General features: G+C 41.2%; 1 protein-coding gene across 1 annotated transcript in view; it reads right to left on the minus strand.

The window, feature by feature from the left end:
- LOC117517959 overlaps positions 1-19,650 on the minus strand; it is a 238,004-nt gene that overhangs the window by 33,815 nt on the left and 184,539 nt on the right. The window contains exons 15-19 of the mRNA XM_034179081.1: positions 17,973-18,039; positions 17,526-17,740; positions 17,288-17,393; positions 17,122-17,195; positions 16,924-17,022 (exon numbers count right to left, since the gene is read on the minus strand). Coding sequence (XP_034034972.1) covers positions 16,924-17,022; positions 17,122-17,195; positions 17,288-17,393; positions 17,526-17,740; positions 17,973-18,039 — 561 coding nt within the window. The remainder of the gene's footprint in view (positions 1-16,923; positions 17,023-17,121; positions 17,196-17,287; positions 17,394-17,525; positions 17,741-17,972; positions 18,040-19,650) is intronic.

Here is a 19,650-nt window from a genome sequence, read left to right on the forward strand (position 1 = left end):
CTGTATGTCCTTCTCCTGCTCTGTGAGCATCAACAATTCTTTTTCTCAAGTCTAAATTAATATTTTTTCAAGATGTCTTCTCAAGTGACAGCTCAAACTGTTACTGATGTTTTTATACTGTGTGTACGTTGGAAGATAACCCTTGATTTTAACTTGAATGACAAGCTTTGAACATTACAAAGTTAAAGCACATCATTGTGCAACAGTGGTTTGTGCTATGGTTTAACAAAAAGCCTGGTTCTGAAGGGGTATAATCCGTTTGACCCTAGTAGTTTTTGGTTTTTGCACAATTATCTTGTTTCTGTGTACAGAGTAAAATAAGTTAATCATCCAAAATAAAACTAGGATGTTAAGAAATGCAGTGTTGAAAATTCCTTGCTCTGTTTCATTGCCCTGCAACAGACTGTCATCCTGTCGAGGGTGTACCCCGCCTCATGCCCTGTGACTGCTGGGATAAACTACACCCCCCCCCCCCCCCCGCGCCCCAGTTTCAATTTATTTTCATTTATATAGCACCAAATAACAACAAAGTTGCCACAAGGTGCTTCACACGTGTAAGGTCTAACTTTACCAACCCCCGAATAGAATAGAAACTTTCTTGCTGTTGCACATATATACATACATACAACAAAACCTGTCCTCTGCATTTAACCCAGCTTAATTACAGTTAGACACAATCCAACCACTAGGAGCAGTGGGCAGCCACAGTCCAGCACCCGGGGACCAACTCCAGATGTAGACGCTTCCTTGGTCAGTGGCAGAGAAAGGAACAGTCCCTAAATAAGCATGTTTCTTTTAATTGTGGGAGGAAACCGGAGTGCCTGGAGGAAACCCACGCAGACACAGGGAGAACATGCAAACTCCACACAGAAAGGCCAGGAATTGATCCCACAACCTTCTTGCTGTGAGGCACCAGTGCTAACCACTAATCCACCGTGCTGCCCCGTGGCCTTTAATTGGCGTAAGTGGTTGAAGACAAGTGTGTGTGATGCTAAATTTTGTAGGGGGGGGGGCTAATAATATTGCCCTCATCTGTATGCTATGGAAGTCCATGTCTGGACTGCTCCTTGCTCTTTGTAACACGCCCAGTGAGGAGGTTTGCACTCTGTGACACACCCCCACAAGTGAGAGAGAAATGTCACGCTGAAGCGGAAGGGGTGTGGTGAACAGTGGGCCATTTTCATTTAAAGCAACAGCTACATAAGTAATTTCTGAGGAACCCAAAAGGTCTTTGAAGGATGCATCTTAGTATAGTCTGCAAACTTTAATATTCTTTTTTAACGGATGGACTGCACGTATACAGTGCTTTTTCCATCTGCATAAGACGTTCAAAGCACTTTACACATTAATGCCTCACATTCACCCCGATGTGAGGGTGCTGCCATACAAGGCCCCCACTACACACTGGGAGCAACTAGGGGATTAAGGACCTTGCCCAAGGACCCTTAGTGATTATCCGGTCAGGCTGGGATTTGAACCAAGTATCCTCTGGTTTGAAGCCCAACACTTAATCACTAGACCATCACCTTCCCTGAGGGTGCTGCCATGTACAGTGCTAACTACACACCGGGAGCAACTAAGACACTTGCTGCCATGTAAGTGATTGCGCTGACACTGTCAGGCTGCTAATGTTAATAATATACAAGAAATGAATATTATTCATTTGTGCAATGAAACATATTTTCAATAATAAAAAAATGTAATGTTCCATTTAACAAAGAGAATGGAAAACATTCATTATTGGAACTAACATCTGTCACGACAGGAAGTGGGAGCCCAACATCAGCTCCATCCTCAAAAAGGCCAAGCAGAGAACATATAGTGCATCCAGAAAGTATTCACAGTGCTTCACTTTTTCCACATTTTGTTATGTTACAGCTTTATTCCAAGATGGATGAAATTATTTTTTCCCCTCAAAATTTTACACACAATACCCCATAATGACAATGTGAATTTTTTTTTTCTTTTTAGATTATTGCAAATTTATCCAGAGTGCTCTTGATCTCAGACTGAGGCGACGGTTCATCCATCAGCAGGACAATGACCCTGAGCACCCTGAGCAATATATCAAAGGAGTTGCTGTAGGACAACTCTGTGAATGTCCTTGAGTGACCCAGGCAGAGCCCAGACCTGAATCTGATGAACATCTCTGGAGAGATCTGAAAATGGCTGTGCAGCAATGCTCCCCATCCAACCTGATGGAGCTTGAGAGGTGCTGCAAAGAGGAATGGGCAAAACTGCCCAAAGATAGGTGCACCAAGCTTGCGGCACCATATTCAAGAAGACTTGAGGCTGTAATTGCTGACAAAGGTGCATCAACAAAGTACTGACCAATGGGTGTGAATACTTACGTACACGTGATTTCTTAGTTTTTATTTTTAAAAATTTGCAAAAATAAAAAAGAACAACACTTTTTTCATGTTGTCATTAGGGGGTGTTGTGAGTAGAATTCTGAGGGAAGAAAAGAATTTACTCTATTTCAAAATAAGGCTGTAACATAACAAAATGTGGAAAAAGTGAAGCTCTGTGAATACTTTCCAGATGCACTGTACTTTCTGTAGCAACTCAGGAAGGACAGCCTGCCACAGGAGCTGCTGACACAGTTCTAGCCAGCAGGTGTCAAATCTGTATTGTGTACGTCGATCACAGTCTGGTTCAGAGATGCCACAAAATAAGACAAAAAATAGACTGCAGCAAACTCTAAGATCAGCTGATAAAATTGTTGGCGCTCCCCTGCCTATCCTCCAGTACTTGTACTCCTCAAGAACCAGGAGTAGGGCAGAGAATATCATTAAGGATCCCTCGCACCTTGGACACAACCTTTATCAACTTTTTTCCTCAGGCAGATGACACAGAACCATGTTCACCAGAGCCAGTTAACACAAGGACAGTTTCTTTCATCCTGCCGTCATCTTAATCAACAGCTAGCCACAGACACATTTCATCCCCATCCATACATGAGACACCTTATTGTTGTTTGCACTACTTCATGTTACACAGTATATACACTGACCTCTACATGCAGTCTGGACGTTATTGGGATACTGAGTCCTGTCTGGTCTGTACATAATTGTAAATTGTCTATACATTGTATATAGCAGTGGTGGGCACAGCTAACTGAAAAGTTAGCTTCAGTAACTGCTAATCCGCTAACTGAAAAGTTAACTTTTATAATGCTAAATCAATAAACCACTAAAAAAATTTAGCGGAAGTTACAGCTAACCGCTAACATTCAGTATTGACTCAGTACACTGTCGGCTACTGATAAACCAACAGCAGGGATGTCTGAATAAATTCAAAGACAAAAGCAAAGACAAATGCAAAACAAGCAACAAGCTAGAACTTTTGTCTTCACACACCCTGCCAGCTGCCATAAAGAACTGCCATTAAATTTTCACACACAACAACACATACGGTGGCAGAAGACATCAAACGCAAAGTACTTTTCACTCATGGTCACAACATAACGCTTCACCAAACTAACTACACTGAACACTGGCAGCTTTTCTTGCAACCAGAGACATTAATCTGGACGTGGATACCATCGAGGCTTGCCACCCTCTGCCAGCTAGGGACAACAACACGCCAGCTGTGATCTTGAGGTTTGTAAACAGGAAAAACAAAATTGCACTAATGAAACAGGGGAAAAAGCTAAAGGGCACGGATGTTTACTTGAACGACCACTTAACAAAAAGGAATGCGGACATTGCTAAGAAAGCCAGATATTTACGGAAACAAAACAAAAGACAGAACACATGGGTTATGAACTGCAAAGTATACATTAAATTTAAAGGTACACCTGAGGAAGCCAAGGTACTCGTCATCAAAGACATAGAAGAACTAAAAAAATACGAATGAGGATAAAACATAACTATTGCACCGATATAATGACATCCAACAATAATTCTTCTATCATGGAAGAAAATGATGTAGGGATACAACAAAGGATTCTGGACTATGGACACTTGGAACTGAAATCATTTGAGTACACTGATTATAGGGCATTAGATTTGGAAGCTGAATTCGATCCTGATAACCTGTTTTTATTATCCAACCCAATAGATTGCAAATATTTATCTGAAGATGATTATAACTATTTTGTTGACTCCAAAGGGAAACTCTCAATTATTCATTTCAATAGTAGGAGCATGTATAGTAACTTCATCCACATCAAAGAATATTTACAATTTACCCAGCCATTTCACATTATTGCGATTTCAGAAACATGGTTTAATGAGGATAAAAACATAGATTTTGAGTTAGAAGGTTATAGCTTGAACTATGTAAACAGAGGAAATAAAATGGGAGGTGGAGTTGCTATATATGTCCATAATAACATTAAATTCAAAGTAATAGGAAATATGACAGTGACAATATATGACACATTAGAATGCATAACAATAGAGATACTCAATGCAAAAAAGAAAAATATTATTGTAAGTTGCTTATACAGGTCACCTGGTTCAAGTCTGGAATTTTTTACAGAGTGGATGGAAAAACATTTTCCACAATAGGTAACAAAAAAATATTTATCTGTGGAGATTTCAATATTGATTTGATGAACCCAAATAATCACAAACCAACCGATGACTATATCAATAGGATGCACAGTATGAGTTTTTATCCAGCTATCACTAAACCTAGTAGAATTACATCTCATAGTGCTACTCTCATTGACAACTTTTTCACAAATGACATGGAGTCTACAAGTATCAGCGGCCTAATGATCTGCGACATATCTGACCATCTGCCTGTCTTTATAGTATATGATGACAACTGTAATCATCGTAAAACACCCCAAAAACCCATATACAAACAAATAAAAAATGACAATGCTATCAACTCACTATATCATAACCTGCTAGAACAAGATTGGTATACAGTATATAGGGAAAGAAATGTGGATTCAGCATTTGATAATATTTTAGAAATCTTTACTTCAGTATAAAATAAAAACTGCCCAATTTGTCAAATGAGTAAAAACAATATAGCTATAAAAAGTCCATGGATAACCAAGGGGTTACGTAATGCTTGTAAAAAGAAAATAATTTATATAGACAGTTTATTAGTTTAAGGACTGAGGAATCTGAACATAAATCTAAAATTTATAAAAATAAACTGACTGATATCATGAGAACTAGCAAAAAACTATATTATAGCAATTTATTACATAACAATAGGAATAACACTAAAAAGGTTTGGGGAATATTGAATACTGTTATTAAGGGTTGTAAAAGTAATAAGTCATATCCAGACTATTTTACTGATAAGAATTTTGATAACTATAATATGAATGACATTGTAAATAGTTTTAACATTTTTTTTTTTGTAAATGTTGGACCAGACTTGGCTGATAAAATTCCTAAGTGCAAAGAAAATCAGCTTGACAATTCACCCATAGAAAATAATTCAAAGACAATGTTTCTGTCTGGAGTAACCGAGGCTGAACTAATAGATACTGTTAATAAGTGTAAGGGCAAATCATCTACTGATTGTTATGATATAGATATGACTGTAATAAAAAGAATTATGCAGAGTATTTATAATCCTTTAACATATATATATATATATATATATATATATATATATATATATATATATATATATATATATATATATATATATATATATATATATATATATATATATATATATATATATATGCAACCTATCATTCCAAACAGGAACATTTCCAAACAAAATGAAAATTGCAAAAGTAATACCATTGTATAAAAATGGAATAAAACACATTTTCACTAACTACAGACCAGTCTCTCTACTCCCTCAGTTTTCAAAAATATTAGAGAAACTCTTTAACAACAGATTAGAGAACTTTATAGATAAACACAACATAATTAATGAAAGTCAGTATGGCTTTAGGTCAGCCAGGTCAACATCAATGGCCATAATTGATGCGGTTGAAGAAATCAAGAATAAATTAGACAAGAAGAAATATGCAGCTGGAATATTTATTGATCTCAAAAAAGCCTTTGATACTCTTAATCATGGAATTTTACTAAAAAAATTGGAAAGATATGGCATTAGGGGAGTGGCTTTGAACTGGATCCAAAGTTATTTAACAAAGAGACAACAGTTTGTGAAGATGGGTGAATTTCAGTCAGGGTATTTGGGCATTGCTTGTGGGGTCCCACAAGGATCTGTATTGGGTCCAATGTTGTTTAATTTGTATATAAATGATATATTTGGTGTTTCAAAGTTATTAAAACTAATTCTACTTGCAGATGATACTAATATATTCTATTCTAGTGACAATTATGACCTAATTCATAGTATAAATAATGAATTACTTAAACTGAAATTATGTATGGATATTAACAAACTTTCCCTAAATTTAAATAAAACTAAAGTAATATTCTTTGGACACTACAAGGAAAAATTAAATCAGATAATAAATATAGATGGTGTCAGTATAGATACTGTGTCAGAAATAAAATTCTTAGGAATAACTATAGACAGCAAATTAACCTGGAAAGCACACACAGACACATACAAAGTAAAGTTTCTAAAAGTGTCTCAGTTATTAACAAGGTTAAATACTTTTTAAATTATAATGCATTGTATTTATTGTATTGTTCATTAGTGTTGCCCTACCTAACCTACTGCATTGAAATTTGGGGCAATATGTTATGTGCAGACGCGAGTTGAGGAGTGGACCAGCGTCTGACTGAACCCAGCACTAAAATAACCAGAAAGCGGTTCCAAAAACAAAACATTTATTTCCCTTCTGTGCAATAATTGTGTACAACATAAATGTGCGGTTTGTCTGGCGAGGTGAAGGACGGCGCGCTCTCAAGCGCCCAAATGGATCGAAGCCCGACGCATCTGGACCCAGACTCACCGCCGAACACCCCCCAGGTGGAACGACAAACTGACTCTGTGAAGGATGGAAAAGGTGAGGTAAGTCAACAGCTACAACAAATATCCTTCAAAGGCACACACTATCAGCAACACATTCAGGTCTGAATTTAAGCTTTATGTAAATGAGCAGCTTCTCACAACAGGTGGAGGATCATCATTCCGTACGCCACGGCAGTGAGAAGCAAACTGCACAATTCTCATCAATGTTCAAATATACTGCGTAACAAAGCACCAAATTACTGTTAACACTTATTCAGACAATCATCACCTCTGATGTGTGCTGACAGCATGTGTCCCTCACCCGTCCTCCGTCACAGGCATGATGTGTCAAACCCAGGCGCGGTCCTCAGCGTCTCACAAACGAACGTCACAAGGTCGAGTTCCCGGCAATTCTGCTTGAACCACTCATGGCTTAAATGCAGAACGCCATCTCATTATCTGCTTCAGCTGAAAGTCTTTAAGTTTACACGTGAGCATCATCCACAGGTGCAGCTAATAATGCTGATGAGGGTGAAGGACTCTTCTGCCAGCACCGTCTCCACAGACAAAAAACAGTTTGCATATTACCTGGAGAGCAAAGAAAAGAAAACAACACCAAAATGTCCAGCCAAACCCCCCAACACACAACAGTACCCCCCCATCAACGGGAAGCCTCCCAGCGACCGAACAGACCAGGCCCGAGAACAGCACCTCCCTCCGGGGTCCACGTCAGGAAGCAGATGGCGTAACGCTCCCAAGGTCCACCGCAGACAGCAGGACAGGGCACCGTGGCTGGAAGGCCGGCTGGCATCAACAAAAACCCCAAAAGAGTCCCATATACAACCCAACATACAAGAAAAACACAAAACCCACCCAAACCCTCCCCAGGGGACCGTCCCATCCAACCCCGGGAAGAAAAGAAAAACACCCAAATCCAAAAACCCAACATAGCCCCAACAACACAATACCAACATAAATTCACAAAGAAAAATAACAAACAACCCCCCCAGAACGACTTGCAGAGCCCAACACCCCCAGAAGACCTTTACCGCCAGTTCCAGGAGTAACAGCCAAAGCCGGAATCCCACAGAGGTCCCCAGGTATTCATGGAGCAACAGCGCCCCCCAGAGGACTGTACCATCAACCCCAGAAGGCACCCTCCCCACAACCCAGGAACCCCAGACCCGGCCACACTTGGCTAGTCGGCCCCACAAGCCAATTCCCCCCCAGAGGACCGTCCCATCAACCCTGGAGGTGGAACCTGGAAGGAAACATAAAAAACACAAAATCCAACCCCCGGCGGACTTCATTAAACCACCCCGGGGGCAAATAAAACAACCAGCAAACCCTGTTACCCCCCCCCCCCCCCAGCACACCGAAAGACCCCAGATCACTCCCAGAGCCTATCGTCAGCTCAATTTTGGCGAACAGCACAAAACTACCAAGCTGGGGAAGGAAACAGAAAAAACTAACCCAGTCCCATCCCCTAAGCACAGCGGAAAACTGGAAATATGTCCGGTGCCCCAAACCGACCATACCACCAGCCCATCGGGAGGGGTGGAACTACCGAAATGGCGAACGGCACAGATCGGCCCACCACTCCGACTGAGGTACGTTCCCGCTGCACCACACCCCGGTAACACCAATGACGAATGGTCAAAGGCCCACCGGGGCTGGAGTGGAACCGGGCATCAACCAAACCCAAAAAATGCCCCTGACAACCCCCCCCAGGTGCAGAGGTTTTCTGAGAAACGCTCAGCGTAACCAACCTGCACCACCCCACAACCCAAAAGACAAACGGTCTTAGAGCATGTGAGGTTGGGGTTAGGGAAATAGGGAAATAAAAAACAAAACAAAACGACCCAATCCTCAAACAAAAATTACCTAAATTCAAATAATGATTACCTGAGTCCAGCCGAGCTCCGAACTGCCAGTCGTTCACTCCACCAGAACCGCCTCTAAATCCCCAAACAATTTATAACCCCTTACAAGAAAACAAAAACAGCCCAAATAACTAAACAACCAAAGATCTGCCCTTTTTTTTTTTTTTTTTTTTGTCCATTATTATGCCTGTCTAAGAACACCTGGAGATAAGTCATTGTTCTCTTTCTTGACGCTTATGTGACCGGGGCAATATGGCGGCTTCAGCTCGTCTGAGTTGCATGGGCTCATCCGCAAGAGGAGCCAGAGGTCCCGTCGGAGGAGTCTCAGTGGGGCGAAGAAGAGGCAGCCCTGATCTGTGTCGGGGAAAGCCCCGAGACGAAAAGACCCGCTCTGATGTCCGCCCTCTCTTGCGTCCACGCTCCTTTATCCGATCATCTAGACGAATAGCCAAAGATATTAGCTTGTCTAAATCTTTTGGTTCGTCACGGACTGCTAGCTCGTCTTTTAATGAATCGTTCAAACCATCCACAAACACTTCTCTCAAAGCTGCAGCATTCCAACCGGACTGAGCAGAAAAAATTCGGAAATCCACAGAATAATCCGCCGCACTCCGCCTCCCCTTGGGTGACAGAGTTATCTGCACCGGTATCGATAGTGCCGCAGCTGGAGCAGCAGGAAGCAGAACGGCTTGCGCTGCAAGCTCCGTAATGCGAGCATCTGTTTGTTTAATTTGATCTGCGAGAGGCCGTAATTGCTCCCATATCTTCTCCAAGTATTCTTGAACTTTTTCAGCAAAAGGAACCGCTTCTGCTGCTGGGTCCATTTTGGAATGGCCGGGAACTACTGTTATGTGCAGACGCGAGTTGAGGAGCGGACCAGCGTCTGACTGAACCCAGCGCTAAAATAACCAGAAAGCGGTTCCAAAAACAAAACATTTATTTCCCTTCTGTGCAATAATTGTGTACAACATAAATGTGCGGTTTGTCTGGCGAGGTGAAGGACGGCGTGCTCTCAAGCGCCCAAATGGATTGAAGCCCGACGCTTCTGGACCCAGACTCACCGCCGAACACCCCCCAGGTGCACACGACAAACTGACTCTGTGAAGGATGGAAAAGGTGAGGTAAGTCAACAGCTACAACAAATATCCTTCAAAGGCACACACTATCAGCAACACATTCAGGTCTGAATTTAAGCTTTATGTAAATGAGCAGCTTCTCACAACAGGTGGAGGATCATCATTCCGTACGCCACGGCAGTGAGAAGCGAGCTGCACAATTCTCATCAATGTTCAAATATACTGCGTAACAAAGCACCAAATTACTGTTAACACTTATTCAGACAATCATCACCTCTGATGTGTGCTGACAGCATGTGTCCCTCACCCGTCCTCCTTCACAGGCACGATGTGTCAAACCCAGGCGTGGTCCTCAGCGTCTCACAAACGAACATCACAAGGTCGAGTTCCCGGCAATTCTGCTTGAACCACTCATGGCTTAAATGCAGAACGCCATCTCATTATCTGCTTCAGCTGAAAGTCTTTAAGTTTACACGTGAGCATCATCCACAGGTGCAGCTAATAATGCTGATGAGGGTGAAGGACTCTTCTGCCAGCACCGTCTCCACAGACGAAAATCAGTTTGCATACCACCTGGAGAGCAAAGAAAAGAAAACAACACCAAAATGTCCAGCCAAACACCCCAACACACAACACAATAACTATAAAAGTTCACTACATCCCCTCTTTATACTCCAGAAACGTGCTATTAGAGTTATACACAAGGTAGGATATTACGAGCACACTCATAATCTATTCCTGCAGTCTAAGTTGTTAAAACTATATGAATTAGTCGATTTTTATACGGCACAACTTCTGTACAAAGCAAATAAAAATATCCTGCCTATTAATATTCAAAAGCTCTTCACACACAGAAAAGGGGGTTATAGCCTGAGGGGCTGTAGTAACTTTAAGATTCAGCCAGTAAGAACTACGAGGAAAGGTTTGTGTGTGTCTATGTGTGGGGTTAAACTCTGGAACCGATTGGGGCAGTGACTTAAGCAATGTACAAATATTCATTACTTCAAATCAAAGTATAAGCAAATGATTTGGTCACAATACAGGGCTGTTGGTTAGGAGGGTCATGATTATATATTAAAAATAAAATTAGAACATTTTCAGGAATGTAAAACAATATAAATAACTGCCTATATTATAGGGTGTTATTGATTATAACACACTCGCTCACTCGCTTCGCTCTCAGACTGCAGGCTTACTTGTAGTTCCTAGGGTTTGTAAGAGTAGAATGGGAGGCAGAGCCTTCAGCTTTCAGGCTCCTCTCCTGTGGAACCAGCTCCCAATTCAGATCAGGGAGACAGACACCCTCTCTACTTTCAAGATTAGGCTTAAAACGCTGCAGTGAACACAGTCGAAGACAAATAAAGGTTTTCCAAAGAGCGAGGCCTTCACGCTGCTGCTCCCAGTTGCACTCATGCCCAATGTGGTACCTGGTGATGGCATTGGCACACAACACATCACCAAGTGGCTTAATGAAATATCTATTTATATTATATAGTAATATGAATATAACGCAGACTAGATTGATAACCAACATGTTTGTTTGTATGTTTGTCCTTGTTGTTTGTGTGTGTGTTTGTCCTTCTGTGGTGTTGTGAGCCATCTGTCATGCTGTTGGTTCCGTTCTGTCTTAGTATCCATGACCATCCAAATCTCTATATTCACACCTGGCAGGTCTCTAGGGATGGTACTCCAGGGTAGCCCCCTGCCTTGAGAGACCATCTCATCGTCAGACCTGCCATTTTAATGCACCAACATCAAACTTTAGCAGGACCAGTGGGTAGTAACGTCTTGGGATAACCTCAGGATATTACCTCACTATGGTCCTGTGTTTTTTAATTGCACCTCATATGACTCCATGCTTTAGCAGGTCCTCACCAAGGACCTGTGTTTTTAATTGCACCTCATACAACCTCATAATGCACCTCATATGACCCCATGCTTTAGCAGGTCCTCACCAAGGACCTGTGGTTTTAACTGCACCTCATACGACCTCATGCTTTAGCAGGTCCTCACCAAGGACCTGTGGTTTTAATTGCACCTCATACGACCCCATGCTTTAGCAGGTCCTCACCAAGGACCTGTGGTTTTAATTGCACCTCATACGACCCCATGCTTTAGCAGGTCCTCACCAAGGACCTGTGGTTTTAATTGCACCTCATACGACCCCATGCTTTAGCAGGTCCTCACCAAGGACCTATGGTTTTAATTGCACCTCATACAACGCCATATTTTAACAGGTCCTCACCAAGGACCTGTGGTTTTAATGCACTCACCTCAAGCGCCTCAAACTAAGCAGGGTAAACAACAACAGTAATAATAATCATCATAATAAATCCAACGATATGTGTTCCTTGTGTGTCTTGTCTGGTCCTCTGTTGTGTGTTATTGTGTCTATACTGTCCAGTGTGTAATTGTTATTCATTCCTGTGTTATATTATATTACTATGGTATTGTATTATGTTACGTTTATATTTATATGTGTATGCGCATGTGTGTATGTGTGTATGTATGTGTATGTGTATATATGTGTATATATATATATATATATATATATATATATATGTGCATATATAGTATGTATATATGTATGTGTATGTATATGTATATATATATATGTGTGTGTGTGTGTGTGTGTGTGTGTGTATGTGTGTATACGAGGGCTGTCAATAAAGTAACGGTCCTTTTTATTTTTTTCAAAAACTATATGGATTTCATTCATATGTTTTTACGTCAGACATGCTTGAACCCTCGTGCGCATGCGTGAGTTTTTCCACGCCTGTCGGTGACGTCATTCGCCTGTGAGCACTCCTTGTGGGAGGAGTCGTCCAGCCCCTCGTCGGAATTCCTTTGTCTGAGAAGTTGCTGAGAGACTGGCGCATTGTTTGATCAAAATTTTTTCTAAACCTGTGAGACACATCGAAGTGGACACGGTTCGAAAAATTAAGCTGGTTTTCAGTGAAAATTTTAACGGCTGATGAGAGATTTTGAGCTGATTCTGTCGCTTTAAGGACTTCCAACGGTGCGAGACGTCGCTCAGCGCTCTCAGCCGCCGTCGTCAGCCTGTTCAAGCTGAAAACCTCCACATTTCAGGCTCTATTGATCCAGGACGTCGTGAGAGAACAGAGAAGTTTCAGAAGAAGTCGGTTTCAGCATTTTATCCGGATATTCCACTGTTAAAGGAGATTTTTTTTAATGAAAGACGTGCGGACGGATCCGCGCGTTGGGACGCAGCCGACGCGGTGCGGCGGCACAGGAAAAACACCTCCGTGTTGATAACCATTTGTAAAATCCAGGCGGCTTTTGATGGCTTTCAGTGGAGTGAGTATATGAGAAATTGTTTAACAGGCAGGACATGTTCCAACTTGTCCTTAAGGCTTTCAACAGAGGTGTTTCTCCTGTGGCGGAGCGTCGCGGCGGCTGCGTCCCGACGCGCGGACCCGTCCGCACGTCTTTCATTAAAAAAATCTCCTTTAACAGTGGAATATCCGGATAAAATGCTGAAACCGACTTCTTCTGAAACTTCTCTGTTCTCTCACGACGTCCTGGATCAATAGAACCTGAAATGTGGAGGTTTTCAGCTTGAACAGGCTGACGACGGCGGCTGAGAGCGCTGAGCGACGTCTCGCACCGTGGGAAGTCCTTAAAGCGACAGAATCACCTCAAAATCTCTCATCAGCCGTTAAAATTTTCACTGAAAACCAGCTTAATTTTTCAAACCGTGTCCACTTCGATGTGTCTCACAGGTTTAGAAAAAATTTTGATCAAACAAAGCGCCAGTCTCTCAGCAACTTCTCAGACAAAGGAATTCCGATGAGGGGCTGGACGACTCCTCCCACAAGGAGTGCTCACAGGCGAATGACGTCACCAACAGGCGTGGAAAAACTCACGCATGCGCACGAGGGTTCAAGCATGTCTGACGTAAAAACATATGAATGAAATCCATATAGTTCTTGAAAAAAATAAAAAGGACCGTTACTTTATTGACAGCCCTCGTATATGGATATGTATGTATGTGTGTGTTCATATGTATGTGTGTGTGGGTGTATGTTCACATACATATAATTGTATTATTTATATGCTTTATATATTATATATGAAATATTAAGCTCAAAATGACAGCAACTGTGTAATTTAAGTAATTTAATTCAATTGAGGATGGAATTGGGGTGGGAGTCAATAAGCTTGTCTTCATCTCACTCCTTTCCAAGTTGATTCTGTTTGTGTTATGTTAATTCATTTATGCCTTTTTTTGTCTTTATTCATTTTCTTTTTTCTTTTCACCATTTTATGAACAGTGTCAAGTGTGTACATAAAACTGTACTATTTGTTTATATTTGTTGGGAAAGTGTAGTGACACGGACCCACAACAGGGGGCGCAAATGAACGGTCAATAGATGAGCCAAAATATAACAATTTAATGTTGTGAATGTGCACAACGAACATACAGACAATCTCAGAGTATCACAACAGTCAATACACAAAGGTGACGTGTGGGCAGGCTCGAGGATAGAAGACGTCTGTCCTGAGGAGAGCCGGAACCACACGATTTCCGCCGCCCCAGAACCTGGTGAATACTGGAGCCGCCAAGTCCTGAATTCCCAGGTGATCACCGTCCCCGACTGTCGGATCTGGTACTGCTGGCGAAGAACAAAGACAGTCAAGTGAGGGTGTGTGTACACCCAGTAACAATAACGGTGGGAATGCCACCTCCACCTCACACTCAGCGCGTTGCAGCGGTCTCAGCTGAAAAGGAGCGCCGTCTTGCACAGCCTCCTCAAAAATGACCGGTTCTCCTGCAAACACTCACAATAAACAGATTTACAAAAGGCTGAGGATATTACCTCCAATGAAGTATGATATCTCGGCAACGAGGTGGAGATGACGTCTGGTCTTTATGGAGTGAGATGATGTTGAGTAGATGGATGACAGCTGTCAAGAGGTAATGAGCGACAGCTGTCACCCCCGGCTGTGTCCATGGCGGCAGCGCCCTCTCGTGCCTGAAGCCCGCACCTTAGGCAGAGCGCCCACTGGTGGTGGGCCAGCAGTATCTCCTCTTCTGGCGGCCCACACACAACAATATTGTTTATATTATTGTTTATATATTATTATGTTGACGTGGAATAAACAAACAAACCAAACCAAACCAAAAAATAAAAACACTACAACTCTATAATACCAACAACACTGCTAAACCAACATGTACTACAATAACAATAATAAAATACAAACCCTGAACTCCCATGATGCATTGCAGCAGGAATCGACAGTGTGTCTGTTTAAAGACAGCATGTACATGCAAATCTTTACTTTTTTAAAGTGAAAAGACACTTATTGCTGTATTTTTATGTAAAGACAAAACTTACGTGGGTTTTCTTCCTTTGACAGGGAAGCTCGTGATGAGGAGTAGATTTTACCAGTTGCAATGAACACAACACGGGTGATGCAATATGAGAGTTCTGAGTTTGTTTGGTTTTTTATTATTGTTATTGTAGTACATGTTGGTTTAGCAGTGTAGTTAGTATTAGATTTGTTGTGTTTTTATAATTCATGTAGTGTAGTTAGATTGGTGAAGAGTTATGTTGTGACCATGAGCAAAAGAGTGCGAGGCAAATGTGAGAGGTCATGTCGGTAAGTGTTAGCCTATACAGCTAACAAGAGTAGCTACGTTCTCTCAGCTGCACAACCATCTTGACACATTTGAGTTCCGGGTCATAAACAAACCACAACACATGTCCGCTTCCCACCGTATTGTCACTTTTTCTTTGCATTTTCACTTTATTTGCGTGCAATTTGCCCAAAAACTCATTGGAAGTACCGTGTTTTTGTCCCCGGAAGTTGAGAAATTCCATCATATGCGTCATATTTTACCCCTTTAGTGCCCGCCCTCAAACGAGACTGCGTTGCCCAATTGCTGAGTAAAACTGATTCTGATTATTATTGTTTGTTTTGTATGACACCTAAATAGATACTTGTCATTTGATATTTTACTTGAAATTATACAAGTGAAAAAAATACTCACATTTCTTTTGGTGTGTGTTCATAGTTAAAATTGAGAAAATCCACTCCATCTCTCACAGTATTGATGTGACAGTATAGTCTGTATTTGTATTTCATACACAGTCACCTGCTTTCCTCAATCCAGTGAAAAATCATGAGAGGAACTTTCATCTGACAGCACTTTAATGGCTGCTAGAGATGTCCTTAAGAACACTGCATAAGCTATAGACAGCGTCCTCATCACCCTGCTCAGAGTGCTGCTCCCATTGGACCGACATCTCTTCTATTATGGAATTGTGGGATAGCTTGCGATTGAGCTCGCCGGACTACTTTTTCCACCCTGCTCAGCGTGCCGCTCTCATTTGAGCAACAAAACACAGAATGTGTCTTTGTCCCAGATAGATCTCTTTCAGTGCAGCTTCTTGTTCTGACTTTAACAAGAAGTTAACACCCAAGACTTTCATCGCCAACTGTAAATGGAAATGAAAACATTCCGATCGTATCGTTCTGAACTCTTCCGCATCAAACTCCATCATGTCAATGTTTACAATGTGCTTGAGCAATAACAGGTGAAGTTGCTCATAAACTTTAAGTTTCTTACATATTTATTACAGCCACTCCTTATCTATTTATTACTAGTAAGTTTTAGAATTGATTTAGATGAGATATACTCATTATTTCACAGGAATATATCACAATTATCTGGGAATTACGTTTTGCGCAGGAATTCATCAAGCATGTTGACCGCGGGCGCGTACTAACACAGAATCCCCAGAAACTGTGGAAAGTTGTTCGGCCAAAACGAGAGCGTCCACTTTTAGCTTGCCATAAGCTAAGCTAGTGGCGCTCGTGAGAGTGTGCGTCCTTATATCAGGGACAATTTTTTTTTTTTTTTTTTTTTTGAAAAAGCAGTGGAGCTGTTCAATGGAGTGAAATGTTTGGAATCAAAATGAAGGGCAAATAGAGCCAAATTGCATGAAACATGACGCAAGTCATGCAGTGTACTATTTTTTTTATACAATAGGACAAATAATCCACCAATCAAATGACAAGTATAACATAATATTTATTATCTGTTTGAATGATGGCATGCATTTATGTAATCTTACCACTATCTGCTCATCTGTACTCCTCCTCAGAGCCTCCTCAAAACGCTTTGCTTTGTCTCTCAGAGTCTGGTTTTGAAATGTGAGTGTATCCACTTGATCCTGAATGTGCAACACAGTAACATCACCTCAGAATAAAATGCATGAACCAATAAATGAATAAAGAGTTTTCTTCATTTTTGCTTTTAACAGAATCACTACCTGTAGACAGAGTCTGAGTTTCTCAAAATCTTCTTCAAGAAGCATCTTCTGTTGTTCGTGAGCTTTCCGTAAGTCTACACAAAGAGTCAAACTCGCAGTGAAAAATATATTTAACAATAGTTTGTGGTAGAGCCATTATTTTTTGCATTATTTTTACACTTCATACCCCTCATGGTACGGGCGTGCTCCTCATGCAGTGTTGCCAGGGTGATGTTATGCATGTCTCTGAGCTCCTGAACAGCTGCCTGGTGGTTCGCTGTCAATTCCTCCATCTAATACACACACACAAACACACACACACACACACACACACACGTGTGTAAAATTTTTTTTTTTTTTTTAGCAACTACACTGTTTTTGTTTCCTGGAAGCAAATGCAAAACTCCATGCTGCCTTTCCATCACCTGTTCCTGTTGCTGGGTCCTCAGCTCCTCCATCTCCGATCGATACTCCGCCTTCAGTTGTTCTGCCTCTGCTGAGTGACATTTTCTAAGGCCCTCCTCCACAGCAGCAAGCTCCGCCTCCTGCTGTACCTGTAACTCCTGCAGCTCTCGTTCAAACGCCACCTCCAGAGTCGTCTTTTCTCGCTGGAGTCTCTCCCATCGTGCTGTCTTGCATGCTGTGCAGATGTTAAAATATTATCAAATCAGACTCAGTTAAATTTATGCTTTAACTTGGATCAGAATTAACCCCTTTAGTAAGATAAAGAGCAAAAGATTTTAGATATTGCATTCATTCTCTAGTTCACATTTAAAAGGTGGTCTTTAAAAACCACAAAGCTGCATGGGAAAATTCATCTTTCAAGATTTTACGTTCATTTAAAAAAAAATCTATTATTGACTAGAACTCACCCAGCTCCTCTCTGATCTTTTGCATTTCCACTGATAATTTCCTCTCATTTTCTTCTGAAGTTTTATTCTGAAAATCAAAGATAAGTCAATACAAATAATTTATATAGCGCCAAATCACAACACGTTGCCCCAATTTGGTTAAAAAGAGCAAGCACCAGGCCATCCACTCTGGCCACCACAACTATAATGTTGTTGTTGTTGTCCATTCAACTACTCCCGTTGTGTTCAGGGTCGCCACAGTGGATACAGCCAGATCTGCATTGGTATTTGGTACAAGTTTTATGTCGGATGCAACTCCAGTGTAACCTGGAGAAACACCCACAGCCGCTGGTTTTCCAAAGAGGTCTCCCATCCAAGTACTAACCAAGTCTCACACTGCTCAGCTTCTGTGATCTGAGGGGATCAGGCTGACACAGAGCAGATCGGCTGCCACCACAACTACAATAAGAAGTTAAAATTTCAAACAATTTACATAAGAAATTCCAGGTACAAGGAATTTTGTCACACATATACATACACACACAACAACTAGCAATTACCAACCATTAAATAAGTACAATTGATGTAATGAACAATAAATGCAATAAACAATTACAATTTCAACAAGTAACATAAGAAAAACACAATACAAGAAAATATGGGGAAAACAAAGAGCACAACAAAGTCCATGTTAGTCTTTAACTTGGATTTAAATTAGTCCACAGAATCAGACTTTCTGCTCTGACTCTGTGACCTGCTGACTTCTTCACCCTCAGAAGACACAGCAGTCCTTATACAGAGAATGCACAGCACAGGCTTGTCTGTACATAAGGTGTCAGATTTTACCTAATGTCATCATTGATGAAACTGTGAGCAATGAATGATCTTACTTCAACTTATTCAATCTAAAAACTTTGATTTATGTCTTTAAATTCATTTATTTATTTTTACATGACAGCTGGTGAATATTGAAGAACATAAGCTGCTCGTCCCTTTTTCCACCACATGCAGAGCTGGGCCTAAATCCAACATATATGTTTCAATATATTTTAATTTACACTATCACAAATGCATCAAAACCATTTGCATCATGCTGAATTCTCTTTACTGAGATGCATTCTTTATTTTTATTTTTGAAACACTGACAAATGTGCCAGAATGTATAATCTTGAAATTTTGCTCTGTTATTCGTATCCACAAAATGTCATGGATCCTTCCTTGTCCCATTCTTTCAACAGCTTTAATGTAAATTGTTTCGGCAAATTTTGAGAAATCTTCCAAAAAGTCAAACAAACAAAAATGTAGGGCTGAGGAACTTATAACTGTCATTTGGGTCTAATGACAGCAGAGGGAGCTCAATTCTGCTCAGACATTTCCTCCTACCTTATCTCCTTGGTGTGCCAGTGCAGTCTTGAAGCTGTGGCATAGCTCAGTCAGGCCATCAGACCTGTGGCCCTTAAGCCGCAATGACTACCGAGATATTATTCCATTAGTCAAAACCAGCTCAGTCACACAGTGAACCTTTGAAAAGCCTCCTAATGATGCCAATCACTCTTGTGCATCGACTTCACTGATGTTACTGTCAGCCAGTGGTTCCCAAACCTGGTCCTCAGGGACCCTTAACCTGCACATTTTTACTGTTCTGCAAAATGCCGATTAGCAAAATGACTGTTAGCTCCTGATTGGCTGAACACACCTG

This window comes from Thalassophryne amazonica, chromosome 9 (assembly GCF_902500255.1).
Source record: "Thalassophryne amazonica chromosome 9, fThaAma1.1, whole genome shotgun sequence".
NCBI lineage: Eukaryota > Metazoa > Chordata > Actinopteri > Batrachoidiformes > Batrachoididae > Thalassophryne > Thalassophryne amazonica.